The sequence below is a fragment of the Somniosus microcephalus genome, chromosome 4, assembly GCF_052327205.1.
Source record: "Somniosus microcephalus isolate GS21.2 chromosome 4, FLI_Smic_1.0, whole genome shotgun sequence".
NCBI classification, from domain to species: Eukaryota; Metazoa; Chordata; class Chondrichthyes; order Squaliformes; family Somniosidae; genus Somniosus; species Somniosus microcephalus.
This window is the reverse complement of record NC_140990.1, coordinates 296,207,826-296,226,584: the sequence shown is the minus strand read 5'-3', so window position 1 is coordinate 296,226,584 and position 18,759 is coordinate 296,207,826. Positions and strand designations below refer to the sequence as shown.

Sequence of the window (18,759 nt, the reverse complement as noted above, 5' to 3'; positions counted from 1 at the left end):
TATTCACTTAAATGCAACAAATGCTCTCTTCATTGCTCAACTGGAGATATCCAGACATGGACCTGTTGGCAAAATTTGCTAACAAATGACTCTTCAGGCCTGGTCAAGAATTCAGGACTGTGGATCAATAGTCTTTAAATGCTTTATTTCGCTCATGGGAAGACAAATTCTTTTCGAACTTTCCTGTTTCTACTCATCCAGCTAATTTTATAAAAGGCTCAATCAGAGACTTTTAAAGTTCACAGAAATTGAGTTGACAGCCCTCCTATACACTTAGGACAGATTTTCTATCATAGATGAACAATCAGATTTAATCTCCCTCTTTAGCAAGCCTGAGTTTGATGATGTTTGATAGGGGAAAATTGCAGGATTAAGAATTGTTTTCATTGGTGATGGATACTAAAGTAGAGTGCAGAATAATTTCCATTAAGGAGCTATATAATGTCAAATAGAAAACAATGTAATTTTGGTGAATGTTTAAAACTTGAATCACTTTCCTTATGCCCCAGAGGTTTCATTCATTTTCATTTCCTCCTAAGTTAAATCCTTTATTTTCTGACAAGTCCCCCTTGATTTCATGAGATCATGAAAATAGTTATGGATGAAGAAGGCTATTCGGCCCATCTAAATTCATCCATCCAGAAATATCCTAAATTCTCCCCATTGCAGCATTAAATTGTTTTTTTAACTGCTTCCAGTGTTTCGCCCCACTACTCTATCTGAAAATCTATCCAGGACAGAGCAATTCCCTTGATCAGCACCCCTGCCGCTGGACTCAATATTCACCCCTCCATCACCTGGCTGCAGTCGGTACGATCTGCAGGAAGCACTGCAGCAACTCACCAAGGTTACTTCAACACCACCTCCCTCCCCATGACCTCTCCCACTGAGATTGATGAGCAGCAGTGTCTTGGGAACACTATCCCCTCCAAATTCCCCTTCAAGACACGAACCATTCTGACTTGGATATATATCACCATTCCTTCTTCATCAATATCAGCGTCCTGCAATTCATTACCAAATACCACTACATGAACATCATCACCACATGAATTGCAGCTGTTCAAGGAAAATGCCCATCAATACCACCTCGGGAACTAAGCATAGCCAATAAATGCAGCCTTGCCACCGTTGCGCATATCGCGAGAACAAATCCATGCACTGAACGCTCTTTGTATGAAGAAGAATTTCCTGATATCAGTCCTAAATATTTTTTTTTCAGTTTTGAATCTGTGTTTGCTCGTCCTGTTCTTGCAAATCTAGATTTGTCTTTTCCATTCCCTTAACTATTTTACTTCCCTTTTTAAGATCACTTTGCAGCTGCTTACTTTTGAAGGTCAAAGTCCAAATTTCTGCAATCTTTGCTCATAACTTAGACCTTTGACACTAGACCGGGAATTTTAAGTCTAGGGCAGGAAGCTGGCACGGGCCAGCCAACTGGGAGCTGCAGTGAGAGGCCTGGTCCATATTACCGGCCGGGCCTCATTAACCACACCAGCCTGAACTGGGCACCCAGAGACTTTGGGCCTACAGAAATAGAGAGCCTGGAGGCCACAAGGCTGGCAGTCAGGCAAGTCATAGGGGTGGGGGGCAGTGGTGTCAGGGGAAGGGGTTGCATATGGAAGGGGGGGGAGCTGGGGTGACAGTAGCCCAAACTTTCTTTGTGGGGCTTAGTGGAGTATTCCTGTTTGCACTTACCTTACAGAGCCTCCACTAGTTGTGTGTCAGGTTTTACTGAGCAGGGCATACGCATGAGGCTCCCGCCGAGTTAGATGGGTGCCTCTGCTGCCCATAAAAAACGACGCTGTTAAAATAGTTGCGGGCGGGAAACAAGCAGTAAGGCTGGAATTTTTACCTGGATAACCGTTGGGAGTGGGTGGGCCCGGTAGAGCACGGGAAACCCGAAGTCCAGGTATCCTTGCACCTGTGCGTGTGACGTCACGGACAGGCTCCCCGCCTGGAAGTGAGCCTCGTTGACAGGCTGGTTTCCAGTTGGGTGGGGATCGCTGGACAAGAGGCCGCAACCCCAGGTAGGTGCAAGACCCGACCCAGGGAGGTGGTCCGATTCCGGGGTGGAGGTGGGTGCAATCCCTGACCTGGGGAGGTCCAATCCCCTACCTCTGGAGAAGGGGTCTGATCCCCAGCCCGGAAGGGGGCCAACCCCAAGAGGGTCCAATTCCCAACCCCGGGGGGGCGGGCTCTGATCCCAGAGGATTCCAATCTCCGACCCCGGGGAATGGGTCCTATCCCGATGGGTGGGGTTTTTATGGGGGGTGTGCGTGTGCTGATGGTGGGTGGGCTTGCGGGGCTGGAAGAAACATTTGGCTCTTCTCGGCCCATGAGGCTTGCTCCCCGAGGCTGTCCTTGCCTCGCTGCGGCTGCCCGGATTCCCAAGGCCTCGGATCCTCGGCCGGCCACAGTTAAATCTGAGGCTTCTAGCCTCATTATCATATTTAAAGTGCCAACCCAGCTCCTGGGAGAGGGTTGACTACCCCCACCCCCTGTCCCGCCTCCGTTCAAACCGGAAGATGGCGGGTTGGAGGAGGAATTCAGACTTTTAACACTTTAATCTCCCAACACCACATAATATACTTATTAACAAAATTGAAGCTCATGGGATTAAAGGGACTGTGGCAGCGTGGATATGAAATTGACTAAGGGACAGAAAGTAGAGAGTAGTGGTGGACGGTTGTTTTTCAGACAGGAGGTAAGTATGTAGTGGTGTCCCCCTGAGGTTACTTATTAGGGCCACTGCTCTTTACAATTCTCCCATTCTATCTATGTTCCTCGATATAGAAATGGCTGATATGAGTGGAGAATATGCTCTTTCAGGTGACGGTTAAGACAGTTTTATGAGGGGTGAAGTGCAAAGGCCTTGCTTAGTGCCGAATGTGTACTGTGCCTGTCCTGGGACGCCAAATGTTAGGAAGTGTTTATCCTTTGAAACTGGATAGCTGTACCCTTCTTAATTAACCAAGTTTTTTTTTTACAAAAATCTATTTTTTAAAAGCTCAGTATCAGTGTAATGATTTCTTTCAATCAGCAGTTACCCTTTAGGAAGCCCTATTATCAAACAAAGCTCTCAGTTGAATGCATATTATACTGTTGCCAATCATCAGGAGCAAACATTTGGCAAAAGTCGAGGGTCATTTCACTCAATTTGTTGAAAATTACTGGGTCTTGTTCAATTATTAAGTGTAATTTAGCAAAAATTAGAAACCAGAGAAATTGAAAGTAGATATTTGTAGGAAAAAATTATGATGAATTTATAGCCTAGGATTAATTATGTTCTAATACCATTTCAAAGAACTGTGGAATTTGAACATCACTTCAGTCAATCTGCCCAATCATGGTCAACAATGCGTCCCATAAATTTAGAACATCACATTAAGCTATGTAAAACGTCTTACAAATGTTTAGATCCTAAGTTACTTTTGCTTCTGGAAATTCATTACTTCTACCAGAGCTGTGAATTATTGCCAATGAAACAGTTTCAAAGAGTTGAATGTAAAATGTTATCTGACCTAAAATGGCTTTGCCGTATATGGTAACTATTATACCAAGCTGATGTCGCACAAAGAACACTCTGTCATAACCAATTTAAAGTCTACAGTGTTAATGCATGCTAAATACGAGTTGAGAATGCCACGTAATTCAGTATCAACATCATATTTCAGTGTTCCTCTTATCTTATATGTTTGTGTTGGAAGTTGTGCACACTTTATATTCGATTCTTGCCACCAGTATTAGCTCCAATAAACGCCACTACCACATTTTTATATATTTAAATCTATTGGTTCTGGTTCCTGCAGTACCCCAAAATGCACTCGTGGCTAGTAGGCTGATTAACAACCAGCAACCCAGATAATAAAGTGATAATCGCATAGGCACTATCTGACCAGACATTAACAGGTTTGTCATGAGTAATTTGGATCGTTCTCACCAGGGCTGCAGCTTCAGCATATTGGGTGGATGGGGAATGCATTTGTCTGTGAGTTTTCAGCCAGGCAGAACTACCACAAATCCAGTAAGGGGCTTTCCTTCACTGTGGTAGGATGAGCCATCAATGTAGATATCCTGGGCATCACTCAGCGGAGTAGGAGAGACGGGGTGGCGGTCAAACTTCAGTGGTGGAAGGGGACATTCATGGCTTCCCCCCTCATACAGTAGGAGCTTGGGTAGTAGAGTTGTCTGCTTTGGCGTTATTTCCAAATCTCTCTGAGTTAACAGAAGAGTCCAATGACTGGTCTCCTCTGCTCGATTCAAAGTGTCCCCTGGTTTGAGTAGAAGATTCAAAGGAGTGGCGGGGGGGCGGCTGTGGATAATCATTTTGTTCAATCCAGTAATAAACGTGAAGTGTTTGACTGCCCAAAAAGTGGCCAGCAGATGTCACTCACACATAGTGTAATTCTTCTCCACGCCGGGAAAATGTGAGAGGCGTATGCAATTGGCATAAGTTTATCACGTACCTCTTGGCACAGAACAGCAGTAAGACTGGATCCCACCTCCAGGTGGAAAGGCTTGTCCTGGTCGAGATTTGTCAGGCATGTGGCTTACATAATGGCAGTCTTAAGGAGGGATACAGCCGTGGTATGTTTGGTTGTCCAGTTTGGTTGTCCACAAAGTCCTCTTCACCCTTTAATAGTTCATATACGGGTTTGGCTAGCTCTGCAAATCTGGGAACAAATGAGCGTTGGTATCCCACCAGACCCAACTATCGTCTGGTTTCTTAACTTTGGACTCAGTAGGGGCGAGGGGCGATTTAACTCAATCCCAAGCTCGAATGCAAGAGTCCATCTGATCAACCCACGGGGTTCCCTGATGGACAGTCATGCCAAGAGCATCCTTTCTGGGGGGGAGGGTGGGATAAGAGAGCATTGATGAGTGTCAGCTTAAATCCCTCAGTGTCCCAAAACCCTTGACCATCACGGTTTTTCTGGGACTGGTCATACAAATCATATAATCGATTTGCAAAGGCCATGGGGTGTTCTTTAGCCTCTTGCTGGGCATCCCCAGCCGTGCGGGTGACATCAAATGAGTTCATGCCCAAACGGGAACAAACTGAATCCATGACATCCCACCAACCCTTGCTTGTATCATAGCGTTCCCATGAGATGCATGACAACAAAACTTGTTTTAAGTCTGTCCACTCTAATGGAAGGTGACAGCAACGGAACTACCCCAATCATTTGTTAGGACGACTGGGTTCGTCCCCCAGTTTATTGCTCCCAATTCTTCAGCTTGCCCCACTGAGGTCAAACTTCTACTGGTAGTAATATTTACTTCCACATTTGGGGGCAGGTTGTAGGCTACAGGGGAGGTATCATTATCGAATTCATCATCCGAGGGTGTAGGGTCATCAAATTGGGTGGTAGTAGTAACTATATTAACCTGCTTGGTTTCTACCGGGGCAGTTTGTCCTGGATAGGGAGGTGGAGGTGCAGAGAGTGAGGGACTATTTTGGCAGATGGGGTTATTATTGCACTGGGCTTTTCTTGTTAGATCGTCCCAGTTAATACCAGGATCCCCTGGTTTAAGGTGACTGATGGCCGCAACAGCAGTCGTTTGAATCCCCAGTTTTCCCTTCAATTCCATAATTATTAATTTGCAGTGAGTATGGTTGTTGCTCAATAAAGGGGTTTTTACAAGTAATTCTCTAAAGGCCCCCCTGGCATACTCAAGTTGTGAGATCAGGGATTCATTTTTGATTTTTAAAGCCTTGTTATCCTCCTAGACCTGATGGTGGCATCTTGAGGCAAGTCATGCCTCATCTGCCAAGGCTTGTTCTTGGTGGAGAAGGGAACAGGCTGTAACGTGTCGGCCTTGCCAGTCCTGTAAGTCCCTTTCAAGTTATGCATTTTTCTCTTTCAGGAGTACAACTTCACCTCCCAAGCTAACGGCACACAAGTGGGCTGCGTAAGCCAGCCTATTTCTGGCAACCTTAACTTTACATTTCTTCGCACCCACCTTGGAATGCTATGTTGCCCCAAATCTCTTCTCGCTCGTCTCATCACCCTGCACTATTCCGATTATCGCTTGGGCCCCCAACTTATCAGAGACTGTTTGCAACTTTTTCTCTATAATACGGAGCCACCATTTTGTTTTTGCTTTTCAACCCGATAACAACGCTTCGTACCTTTTTATAGACTGACCCCATCCTCAATTCATTTTGATCACAACAACCCTTTTGCACTCCTCGCTCAGCTCACCAATTTGTAGAGATTAACTTATCCCTGGTACTTCAAATAATCAGGATCGAGTGCAAACTGATATGGTGGGTATTTTGTGTTTAATCGGAGTTTAGGATGGGATATAACACATTAGTTATACAGCAATAATATACGACTGTGACAAGCAGCTGGTACCGGACCCGATCAGACAGATGGCTGGCGTGCGTGAACAACTCTTATTCGTTCTCCTTCTTGTCTCACGTTTCGCTCTTTCTCTCTTTCTCTCTCTCTCTCTCTTTCTGAACTACCCAAGAGTGTTAGACTCTGGTCAGCATGGGTTCACTCTTGGAAGAGTAGTAGACCATCAATCCACTCTTGGGAGCCCTCCGCTCCACTGTCTGAGCTAAGGGTTCTTTCGGTCTTCCTTTTATTCTCTTTTCAGGGGTGGACCTGAGGTAGAATATGGACAGGACCATTTAACCTATAGGGGTTCCCCTTAAAACAAGGTGCCCAATGGCATGTCGAGTTCTTTGTCTACTTACAGATGAAGATCCTCCCTCAAGGGGCCCTATGTTTTCCCCTCACATGTCTTTCTTGTTTATACATTTTGAAGGCCAATCCATCTGGAATTCCCTTATCTCACCTGACCCTGTCCTCCCTGGTGCAGCCAGTGCATGTACCAGACACAACCATGGGCTATTAAATCAGATACCCCATGCTAGAGCTGTCTGCTCAAACAACCGCTATCCAAATTATCTTCCCCTTAATCTAACAGACCGTTCCATCCTGAAATGATACCTTAACTCCCGTAATTTCCTTCTGTTCTATGTCCTTTATACTAATTAACTTTTAATTATCTTCACAAGCAGTTCTGTTAAATGAACTCCAATTCCTACCTTAGTATTATAATATGGTTATTAGTAATAATGGAAGAAACACAGGTTGGGCCTTCATTGGCCAAATTAAAGACAAATTAAACAAAGTCAAAATCCTAATTTACAAACAGACAGCTAGCCTGGCAGGCAAGGCCATGCTGTGGGCCTCTGTGTGGGATACATCATCTAATCTAACTAACTGAAAACGCTTGTCTCAAATTCTAATACAAGCTTCTAGGAAACCAAAACTTACGCAGTCCCAGTAAAACATAACTTATACATTAACCCCTTACTTGTCGCGAGCACTAATACAATCATTTAAGCGCAGTATTATTCGCATTCGTTTCATTTGATTAACCATATACATTTTAGGTACCCCTAATTTCTAACAGCTGTTATTCATAAGATTCAGTTTTACCCCCCAAAAGATAATTAGGTTGATTATGAGATAGAGTATTGTGCACCAGTTGCAAGATAGAGGAATGTGACAAACATGTTAATTTAAGTACGTTAAAATCAAAGTTGGTATGTTTTTATAACACATGGCTTCTAGCAAGCATGTCAATCTAATTTATTTGTATATTTGGTAAAAAAAATAACGTTGTAATTGTACATTTAATGACATAGTAGTGAATGATTCAAGTTCAGCTGCTAAGTTTGAGACAAATCTTCTATAAACCCTTCAACTTCTACAACTTAGTTAAGTTGCAGCTCTAGAATCATTGATTCTGATATTACATAAGGTATCCCATTCCACTGCCATAACTTTAATGGAAACCCTAGAGAAACGTTGTAAACACCCAGCTTTAGTCATTTGTGCCATTTTGCTGGGGGTTCTTCATGTATCCTATGAGAGAACTTCTGCGGAATTTGTAGCCAACTATATTTGGCAACGGACAGTTTAAATGTCCAGCTCTGTGACTCAAATATGAGTTTGTATCTAATACAAAAATATAAATACATCAGTTGGTGTCATCCTTAGGCATATCTAGCGCTTTGTTACCATTATGTTGTCGGGAAAGAAATATCAAACTTTAATCAGTACACTTTGGTGTTATGTCGAGCTGTTTCATGTGTGATACTTCAAATTTATTACCTCAAATTGCAGGCACCATGACCAGTGATAGACCTGTAATAGTCAATACTTCAGTTTAATACCACGTAGGTCAAGATGCTCTTTCTTCACACAAGTTAGGAATGTCAAGATGATTCCTTATTATAGACCTTGTTTGCAGTTCAAATGAATATGCAGTAGAAGGAATATTTAACACACCCACCATTTACATATTACAGAAATCCTGGTGATTACATTGCATCTTAAAAGCAGAACATAAAGAAGGCACACTCTCGGCTCCATTTTCACATTCAGAAGGTCAGAAAAGGTTACTGAATATAGAACTAAAACAGGGAGTATATTATTACCAATGCTTTAGTGCTCATGAATTATTCAATCACCCTTATATGTCAGATAAATAATGTTTTTAATACTTGAACAGCGAATATCCTCTTTTTATTGGAAATAATTTAAATATAATCCTAGAATGGTGACAGCACATTCGGCCTGTCGAGCCCATGTCGGCTCTCTGTGAGCACTTCAGCAAGTCCCACTTTACTGCCCTTTCCCCGTAGCCCTACAAATATTTTTCCTTCAGGTACTTATCCAATTCCCTGGATAAATGTGAGATATTAATGTAATAATGGATGTTGCCGTAGGGTATGTTCATTACATATTAATTGGTAAATGGACTTAAATATTTGCAGTAATGGACCTAACGTTGGTGCAGAAATTCTAGGAAATTATGGTGGGAATTACTTATACCTTTATGTACTCCACATCATAATTTGCTGGGAATTTTCCGCTGCTCTGCAGAAACCCTCGCCGAAAAAGGTGAAAAGCTCATTATCATAGCCCCACCCCACCATAAAATCAACGGGGAGATCGAGTTTGGGGAATTAACACCACAACTGCTTAAATCATTACAGATTGGCGCTGGAGGAGTCTGTATGCTTGGAACAATCACAGGAATAGGAAAAATGATCAATATTTTAGTTTCAAAATGCAGACTATTCATGATGTAAATAAATCTATATTTGAATTAACTGGCTCAAATGATAAGTTTGTGAGCCATTGAATTGCATTAAAGAAACCTTTTTTTTAAATTCAATTATCTTCCAGAGCAGCTGGTCTTACTAAAAAATTGCCCTGTGGCAGTCGCTGTTTACAGTGTCTGATGGCTTGTGTTTGAATCAACTCATACGGGATTTCCACTTGTATAAGCCATCATGGGTAGGGGTAACATGGCTTTTACACCTCTAATTGCTATCAGTAGTCCAGTGAAATGCTCAACGCCTTCTATTTAAATTCATACCCATTTCATCGTGTTGCATTTTATTTACAGCACTCTCTCGCAATTGTACAGATATATTGGCCTTAACAACACATTCCACTTCTGAAACCTATCTGTCCGTAGCAGTAAGGAAGTGGCTGATTTAAACCGGTGGAATCTGATTTAAACCGGTGACAAAGAGCAGTGAATCTGTGCTTGTCCATGTGCTACTGTAGCAGTTCAGCGCCACTCTGTTTCTGCCATTGATCAACACGTGACCCAGTTCAATTTCAAACCGAGGTCCTACCCACACAGCACTCTGACTAGACAAAATATGTGATGAATGTGCCCATTGGAACTTTGCCAGAGACGATGTGGAAATTTTCATTGACCAGTTTGATTGTCAATCGTGTGCACACAGATGCGTCCCAGAGCCTCGGGAAGTTTGCTATTATTACATTATTAGTGTATTATTTACTCTTTATACATTATTCAGTGACTTGTCAGTTGCATTGATTTGTAATGCTTCATTTCTCTTCAGTACAACACTAAGGGTGTGTTGCATTGCCTGAGGTGCTGTGTTTTGGATGAGACATGAAACCGAGGTCCCATCTGCCCCCCTCAGATAGACGTAAAAGATCCCACAGCACTATGGGTCTTGGCCAACATTTATCCCTAAACCAACATCTAAAAAACAGATGATCTGGTCTTTTATTTCATTGCTGTTAGTGGTACCTTGCTGTGTGCATATTGGCTGTCTTGTTTTCTACATTACAACAGTGATTACATTTCAAAAGTACTTAATTGGCTGTAAAGCATTTTGGAACATCCTGAGGTAGTCAGGATGCTATATAAATGCAAGGTTTGCTTTTTTTAAAATGAAGCAACAGAGACCTCTATATACTGATGAAACATCTAAACAATACCAGAGTATTTTGTAGTAAATTCTGGGCTATTGAATTAAAATATGTATTGCATTACATTTTAATCAGTTTTATTCACTCCACAGTAGAATACAGTTAACGTGTGCTGGTTTAACTGTTACACAAAGCATTTCCTTTTACTATTGCACTTTACAAGGTGAACTGTTTTGGGAGCGAATACCTAATGCCCTTTGCCTTTCCCGTTGTTGCAGAGAGCTGCATTAGCCGCTGAGTCGCTGCTATGCTCACTCTGGCCTATTCTCATTATTTTTCCAACAAATTTATGGTATGAATTCGCCACTGGAAGATCGGGGAGCTTAACTCTCCAACTTATGGTATTTGTCACCATCTCGCCATTGCAGCAAATTGCGAGCCAATATGTTTATTTCTTAGGAACGCAGTTTTTTTTATAACCACTTAAAGAGCATAAAACCTTACATAAGAGTAGGGTGAGACCTCGTGAGACCAATTATAGATCTGTGATTTTCAGTAATATCTCAGGAGGTTTTCAACAAAACAAAAAAATCTGGTATTTCTTCCTGTGGAGTCGATGTACCGCTGCTGATCCGAGTTGAAGTCAGCATTTATTAACCATTTAAATACAAGTACAGAATTGAAAGTTGCGTTGAATACTATTGATAAACATTCAGATGGAGGCATAGACTTTCAAATTAGTTGGAACATATTCACTAAATTTTGCAGGTCCATAAAGTCACATTTTGCAGATAGTTGATTCTTAGGAACTGAAATCTCTTGTTTATGATCCACAGATACTATTAGTTCCACATTGCATCATTATTAATTGCCTTTCTTACAACATGACTTTTCTTTACTTGATGAACATATGGTCGCAAGGTGAGACACATTAATTTCCATCCCTAATTCAATTTTCAATACATCAAGAGACATGTATGCTCAATAAACATATAGGGATTGAGCTCTTATAAACTCACGGGGAAATCAATAGTCTAGCACTGATGAAGATTGCTCTTTCTGTGCACGTAATCTTCCACTGGTTACTTGCAAGGATCTGTGCTATCTTTTTCTATGTGTACTGATTCAGATCTTGCCAACGTTTACCTTGGGGAATGCTATTTTTTTTGTTTCATGTGTTCTGTTTGTATCATGGTATTTCTTGTTGTAAAAATAGTGTTTAAAAAGCCCAGGTTCCATATTGGAAGAGTTAAGATTCTGGTTCCTGAATTCAGCAGCAGCAAATTTCGTAACTTCAGCAAAGCAAATGTACCATTTGGCTGAAAAGGTCACTGTCCTATGTTGTTCCCTCGTCTAATATTTTGTCTCAGAATTCTTGAGGTTTAGGGGAAATCATCTTGCAGGTTGATTGACCACATACTGCTTGTGCGTGCCAGATTGAATCACAATCTGCTAATGACACATTGCTAATGCAATAAAGCACATCCAGTCAAGCAATCAAATAAACAATGATTAAGCCAATTACAATTTTGCATACAAGTCCAATGGTGCATTTCTTGAGCTCAAAAAGACCCTTACTGATTTTTTTTAAAATTAGCCCTGTTTAAACACTTCAAAACAGACACAGTCCAGTGCAGCAAATTAATATTGATAATAGTAGTCATAACAAGGTTGTGTTCAGGTGAAATTGTTGTTAAACACTGGCCTGAGGTGTTTATTAACACCCCGTGCTTAGTTTGAATCAATAATAAAGCATTTTAGGCTAGTAATGACCACAATTCCCTAAAGCTGGAATGCCCCATAAATATTAGACTATTAAAGTGCATTAATTACCAGAAAGCACATCGGGAATGTGGTTTAAAACAGATCAAGTAGTGGGCAATTAATTACTTTTTCCTTCAGTAAAGCAGCTTTTAAAAAATGTTTAGGTTAAAGGCACTATATTAATGCAAGTTGCTGTTGTTGATGTGTGTTGGTTGCAAATGATAGAGTATGGCTGTGCAATTAGCAGGAACTAGCTGAGGTCAGTCGAATATGTAAACAGATCACGTAATTGTCACTCTCAAACCTTCACTTAAGACAAAAGATTTTTTTAAAAACCTCATAAATAGATTGTGCTTCAAATACATTCTTTGAAGAGTTACATACTCTAATAAACTTTAAAAGCCTAAAATGTATTTGCAAGTCACAACAGCTTTGGGTTTTTGCTGTATTGCCATTAATTCTATTAGCAACCAGAGACTTTACAACAACCATTACAGGAACACGTAGACTGTGTATTTAACTGAAATTGAATTGGTATGCAGTGTTTAAAAATGCAGAAATTGATCATAATCATATCAGCAGCTAGTCCTTAATCATCTTTTCAAGGATCTTTCACAAATATTTCAACATTACAGAGAACCTAACCTTCAACGTCCTTCTGAAAAATTGTCAAAATTATACATTAAAAATAATATAATTTAGTCGGGAGAACGTTTCTGAAATTACTCTTAAATATTTATCAAAGTTATGCCTGGCAGGGATTTCTCTTTCCAAAGAATTTTGAAATAATGCAGAGCACACTTAAAATAACTCTCTGTCTGTCTGTGTTCTGCCCTTAGGCAGGTGCTAATTCAAGTCACATACATGAGATTCTTGAGCCACTTATTAGGGGAGAGTAGCTGAGGTGGTTTTCCATTGCCTTCTTCATTGTTTTTATCTTCGGAGTACCTTCTCCTATATGGCCTTCATCCAAGGCTAAAGAGATCCCCCTATCCTTTATGATGGGGTGGGGGTGCTGGGGGGAGTCAGCCGCACCCATTGGATGCAAATATCCCACCCCACCCCCGCCTCTCGGGCATCAACCCAGTTTATAGAGCCAGCGCTCTGCTCGCCGGGACTGTCTGGAGTGGAGCTCAAACCCACCCCTTCTGACTCGGAGGCAGGAATATAACCACTCAGCTAGTGGTCGCTTCATCCACACACGTGTTACCCCGCTGGATATCAACCCAGTATTTTGAGACCAAGTTCTGGTCTCCACTTGCTGGAGCTGTCTGGAGTGGGGCTCATACCCTTCACCTTCTGACTCGAGCAGGAATGCTATCACTGAAACCAAAGGCTCACTCCCAAAAATAACCATATGGACTGATAATTGGAATATTTTAGACTATTTATCAGTAATAAATAATATATTTTGGGATTGTCAAATGTGGAGCTACTGTGTCAGTACATTAGTTTGTAAATTGAGAGCATTTTGCTTTTACTATATGTGTTGTGCACTGTGTATTGAAACATGCACTTCTATTTTGTTCCAAGAATTTAATAAGTATTAAAGTGCCTATATTGTGATCAGACTTGTTATTTACAGCACATGGGAAAATGTGGGATGGGCTGACTTCCAGATAGGAAACCTGTCAAAGAGAAAAGGCACATGCTATGGAGTTAAAACTCCATATCGTGTGGGGAAACCCGTACGAAACTCCGCCCTTCCGCCAATGCAACCCGCCCCTGTTAATATCCAAGTCTTGCTGTTAACCATGGCTCATAGGAAGCATTCTTGCCTCTGAGCCACAAGGTTGTGGGTTCAAGCCCCACTCTGGAGCACAAAACCTCGGCTTGTGCTCCAGTGCTGTACTGTCAGAGGTGCCGTCTTTTGGATGAGATGCAAGACCGAGACCCCGTTTGCCTCTCAGGTGGACATAAAAGATTCCATAGCACTATTTCGACCAACATCCCTAAAACAAATTATATGCTCATTATCACATTGCTCTTTGTGGGATCTTGCTGTGTGCAAATCAGCTGCCGCATTTCCTACATTATAACAGTGACTACACTTCAAAATTGGCTGTAAAGCGCTTTGGGACGACCTGAGGACGCAATAGGCGCTATATAAATACAAGTTTTTGTTGGTTCCCCAAGTGAAATGTTAATTAGAATAACCTGCTGAATATGCATAGCACAAGGACTACACAAAAATGGCTGCTAAGATTCTCATTTTAGTACTTTGGAGGTGTCCCACCTTGCATATCAAGTAATAGAAACTTCACGAAGTGTCCCCGACTCGAAACGTTGACTCTGTTTCTCTCTCCTCGATGCTGCCTGACCTGCTGAGTGCTTCCAGCATTTTCTGTTGTTATAGTAGAAACTTCACTACATGCTGACTACTTTAAGTACGCTAACTGCCTTCCTGTTCTAAGCGAATCTTAATGACTAATCAATGTAATGATATGGCTTTAAAGCTTCAAGTCTTTAATGGTTTTAACAATAGAGTCGGGTATTTAGAAAATACCTAGTTCAAGAAATAAACAGGATTGTAAATTATGGGATGAAAGAGCAAGGTTAAATCTTTATTTGACATTGAGTTGGGTTAGAAATTGCTTTAATGGGTTGCAATTACAATATGGATTTTTAGGAACGTTGTATTAATGGAATCTTTTCCTCTGGCATTTTTATCTAATGAAGTCCATGTGGTTTCAAATCAGCAGTGTCATCATTAATGCAACTTTATATCTTCTGTTTATCTTTTCTTCACAGTTTTTGGTAGAATATTGCAACTGTTATTTATGCTTGTGTGCTGGATGATTGCTGTAACAGGAAAATTTGATAATGAATTGAAGTTGTGTTCATAATTACAGCTCCAAATCCTTGTGAGTCTAATAATGGCAAAGGGCCATGTTCTCATTTGTGCCTGATTAATTACAATGGAACTGCTGCATGTACATGTCCTCATCTAATGAAACTGGCCCCCGATGAGAAGAACTGCTACGGTAAGTGCCTGGAAATCTGTCAAATCAAAATAAAGCCACGTAACTGATTTTCAATAACCACAAGGACAATGAATTCCCTACTTTACATTGCAGGGTGCTTAGTTTGAGCTGTATACCTGTTCATAATGCATTACGCCATTTATTAACTTATGTATGTTAGAAAAGCTTTTTTTTTTCCAGAAGGCAATGGGTTCAAGCCCCACTCCAGGACTTGAACGCACAAGGGTTGAGTTTCCGCCAGGTTGCGCTGGTATTTCCAGCACAATTCGCTCAAAATTGTTCAAATCAGCGGAATTTCAAGTAGAAGTTACGTCCAGTGCAAATCGAGATTCCGCGATCTTTTGCGCTAGTTAAAAAATCATCGCGCTGGAAGCCGGTCCCATTCACAAAACTGGCCACACCCCCAGATCGAATTAATCACCATGATGAATTTCCGCTAATTGCGCCTGTTTGCAGCCCTTCGAAGAGGCTCTTAAAATTTAGGCGCAATGTTTAGGCACAAGGACACCAATAGGCACCATTTAAAAGCTTTTAAATATTAAAATATTTAATTTACTAAGAAACTGACCACTATATACCAATGAAACTAGTAACTGGTTTTGTATAGTTTTTAAAAAATCATTTTCAGTTATTTAAAATCAAGGTTACTCACAGATGGTGGACTAAACACTTTTTTTTGTGATAAACCCATTTTCAGCTGTATTAATAAAATTGTGCCAGGTTACTCTTAAATATAATCAAGGAATATTGTTTAATGCAAGAAAAAAAAAAATTACGTTCTTAAATGCTGCCCGATTGAACTGCTTCATGGACGATCTTATGTTTGTCATTAAGCTAATATTTTGAACGGCAACTTGAATCATAACTTAATTTCAGAAGAATAGTGTAATTTTGAGTGCAATTTGCACCCGGATTGCCATTTGTGTCCAAAGTGGAAAATCTACCCCATAACCTCAGCTGACTGTTATGGTACTGAGGGTGTGCTACATTGTTGGAGGTGCCACTTTTTAGATGAGATGTTAAACCGAGGCCCCGTCTGCTTGTTCAGGTGGATGCAAAAGATCCCATGGCATTATTTAAGAATGGAAGAGAAATTCTCATGGTGTTCTGGCCAACATTTATCCCTCAACCTACACTACCAAAACAGATTCACTTATCAGTTATTGCTGTTTGTAGGACCTTGCTGTGCACAAATTGACTGCCGTGTTTGCAACAGTGATTACACGTCAAAAATAATTCATTGACTGTGAACTGCTTTGAGACATTCTGAGGACATGAAAGGTGCTATATAAATGCAAGTTGTTTCTTTCTTTTCGAGGCAGTCTTGCCTTTCCTTAACCAGGTGAAACTTCAAAAAGAATCTAACTATTTATTAAAAGGAATAATTGAACTGACCGTAGGCTGGTTAGTTGCCTTTAATTATACAGACTCACCAGCATCCAACTACGCAGTTCAAATAAAATTTTGCTTCATCTTCCACATCCCACCGAAAGCCGAGTGAAATTTCTAAACATGTTCATTTTGAATGGGTTTTCAATATTGTTGCCTGCAGCAACCAGAGCAGTTGTTCTCTCAAAGTTAAATAGAGGTTCAGATATTTGTCTTGCAGACTTGCAATAAAAGGAGAGAGAAAAATTAGGTTGAGCTCACGTAGCCTTATGGCTTTTTAATATTATTTTGGATGGACAGGGTTTCATAATATGTGTTTAACTGGGGATTAATTGAAAAATAGTAAAGATTTAAACAATTTTAAAAACATTTCTGAAATCAAGAAACTAAGAGCAGTGTCACTTTTTGTTATTTTGTGCAGAGCAAAAGGAATTTTTAATCTATTCAAGAAATTCCGAGATCCGTGGGGTTGACGTTGATAATCCATACTACAACTACATAACACCATTTACTGATCCTGATATCAGTCAAGTTAAAACAGTTGATTTTGATGCGTTAGAAGAGCGAATTTACTGGTCTGATTTAAAGCCCCGGTTTATAAAGCGAGCCTTCATAAATGGCACAGGAATAGAAACAGTGGTCTCAGCAGGTAAGTAGAAATTAATGATGAAAGCTATATATAGCTTTTAAGCCTTTTATATCTGTAGTTAAATGTTCTGATGTAAGCATTATACAGATGCAAGAACAATACAAACACTTATTGATGCTGTTGAAATGTCTTTTGGTGTGGGTCCTCTCCCGAATATGCAGTTAGTTTATCCAGTGAACTGCTGAGCCCTACAGACAAGACCAGACCTAGGTTTGCTATCCAGTTTGTGCAGAATTAGTGAATCTTGACCAAGGCAGTGATGGGGGGTGGTAGGGCAGAGGGGCGGGGGGCGGTGATACCTATCAGGCACCCCTGGGTTAAGGTAGATTAAAAGCAACCACTGCTGATTGCAACCCAGTGACCCCCTACAGGAAGCGATGTTGGATGTGACCGAGATTGATGTCTATTTGAATAATGGCAACTCGAGTGAAACATCAGAGTTCATCTGGGGAACTACAAGGAGGCAATGCCTTCAGGAGAGGAAGGAGGAAGGAAATTGGTGGACAAGCAGCATTTGAGGGAAAAATATTGGAATAAATGGAGACTGAACCAATGGAATTGACAGATGCAAATAGGAGACCATTCTATGATTCAAACCATTACTGGCGGGTCAAAAGACACATGCTAATCTGCTTGTGCTCCATATAAAGTCTTTGTTTTTGACCTAGTTTCCGATTGATGACAATGTTGAGCATTGACTGAAACATTAGCCATAGAATTAAAGCAGAATGTTGTGTTTTAGGATAGGCTAAATGCCTGGAACAGCTACCTTCAGCTTGTTAGGAAAACTGCAAAGTCACCATGTTTTTAAGTGTTATTTTTGAATTAAACTTTAAACATTTGTAGAGACATGTGAGACTTGCACAATGGCTATGGGCCAGATTTTGCTGGAGAAGGACATCTTGTGGCATGTCCCGTTAGTTAGACTTACAGTTGCATGTTTAGGTTTTTAAATGTTTTGCCCACAAAGCTGCTGAAAGTGCGAGCTGATAACGGTGCAGTGAGGGCAGCACAGACCTTGGTCAACAATGGGACAAACAGTGTATCTCCTTAGTCAGTGAGATTAAAGGATTGAGAACTAAACAGAGCAAGAACTGAGAAGGAGGGTAAATTAGAATGGGTAAATTCAATGTCAAATCAGGTACAGAAAGAGAAAAAAAGAGTGAGAATGAAAGATTAGATTAAGAGAGAGAGAGAGGGGGAAAAAGAGGCAGAAAGGAGAAGGAAGACAAAAAGTTTAAAATTTGACATTTCAAAAATCTCTCTCAGCAAGTGCCTACATGCAGGAATGAGATTGAACACTTTAAATTGTTTTCATTCTGGGTCACAGAGATTGATTGGCATTGCATTAATAATTATCATCTCGTTGAAAAGGTTGAAAACTTAACTTTCTGTGGCGAGTTTAATGGTTTTCATGAAGCTAATGGCGGATGATGTAAAAAGACTACTGAACACTTGGTTTGAGTATAAAACAAGGCTTTGATCAACTGTTTCACAACCATGAGATTCTAGTTACATCACTAGCTCCTGGTTACAGAAACATCCTGAGCAAGCTGGGCCCACGCCCGAGTATTTATACTCCTTGGACAGCGCCACCAGCTGGCCGCCCAGTGTTACTTCATGAGTAATGATAAGATTCATGACAACGGAGTGGCACAAATTGCCAGCAACTTGTGGTGATTTGTAATTTGCAGAGTATCTCTTCCTCACTACAAGTTGCTGTCCGTTTTGCACATTAATAACA

The 18,759-nt window shown here is 40.8% G+C and overlaps 1 protein-coding gene across 1 annotated transcript in view; it reads left to right on the top strand.

Annotated features, from left to right (window-relative positions):
• LOC147120556 (low-density lipoprotein receptor-related protein 1-like) overlaps positions 1-18,759 on the top strand; it is a 2,135,446-nt gene that overhangs the window by 1,390,366 nt on the left and 726,321 nt on the right. The window contains exons 28-29 of the mRNA XM_085986655.1: positions 14,846-14,977; positions 16,788-17,015. Of these exons, the coding sequence (XP_085842781.1) occupies positions 14,846-14,977; positions 16,788-17,015 (360 nt within the window). The remainder of the gene's footprint in view (positions 1-14,845; positions 14,978-16,787; positions 17,016-18,759) is intronic.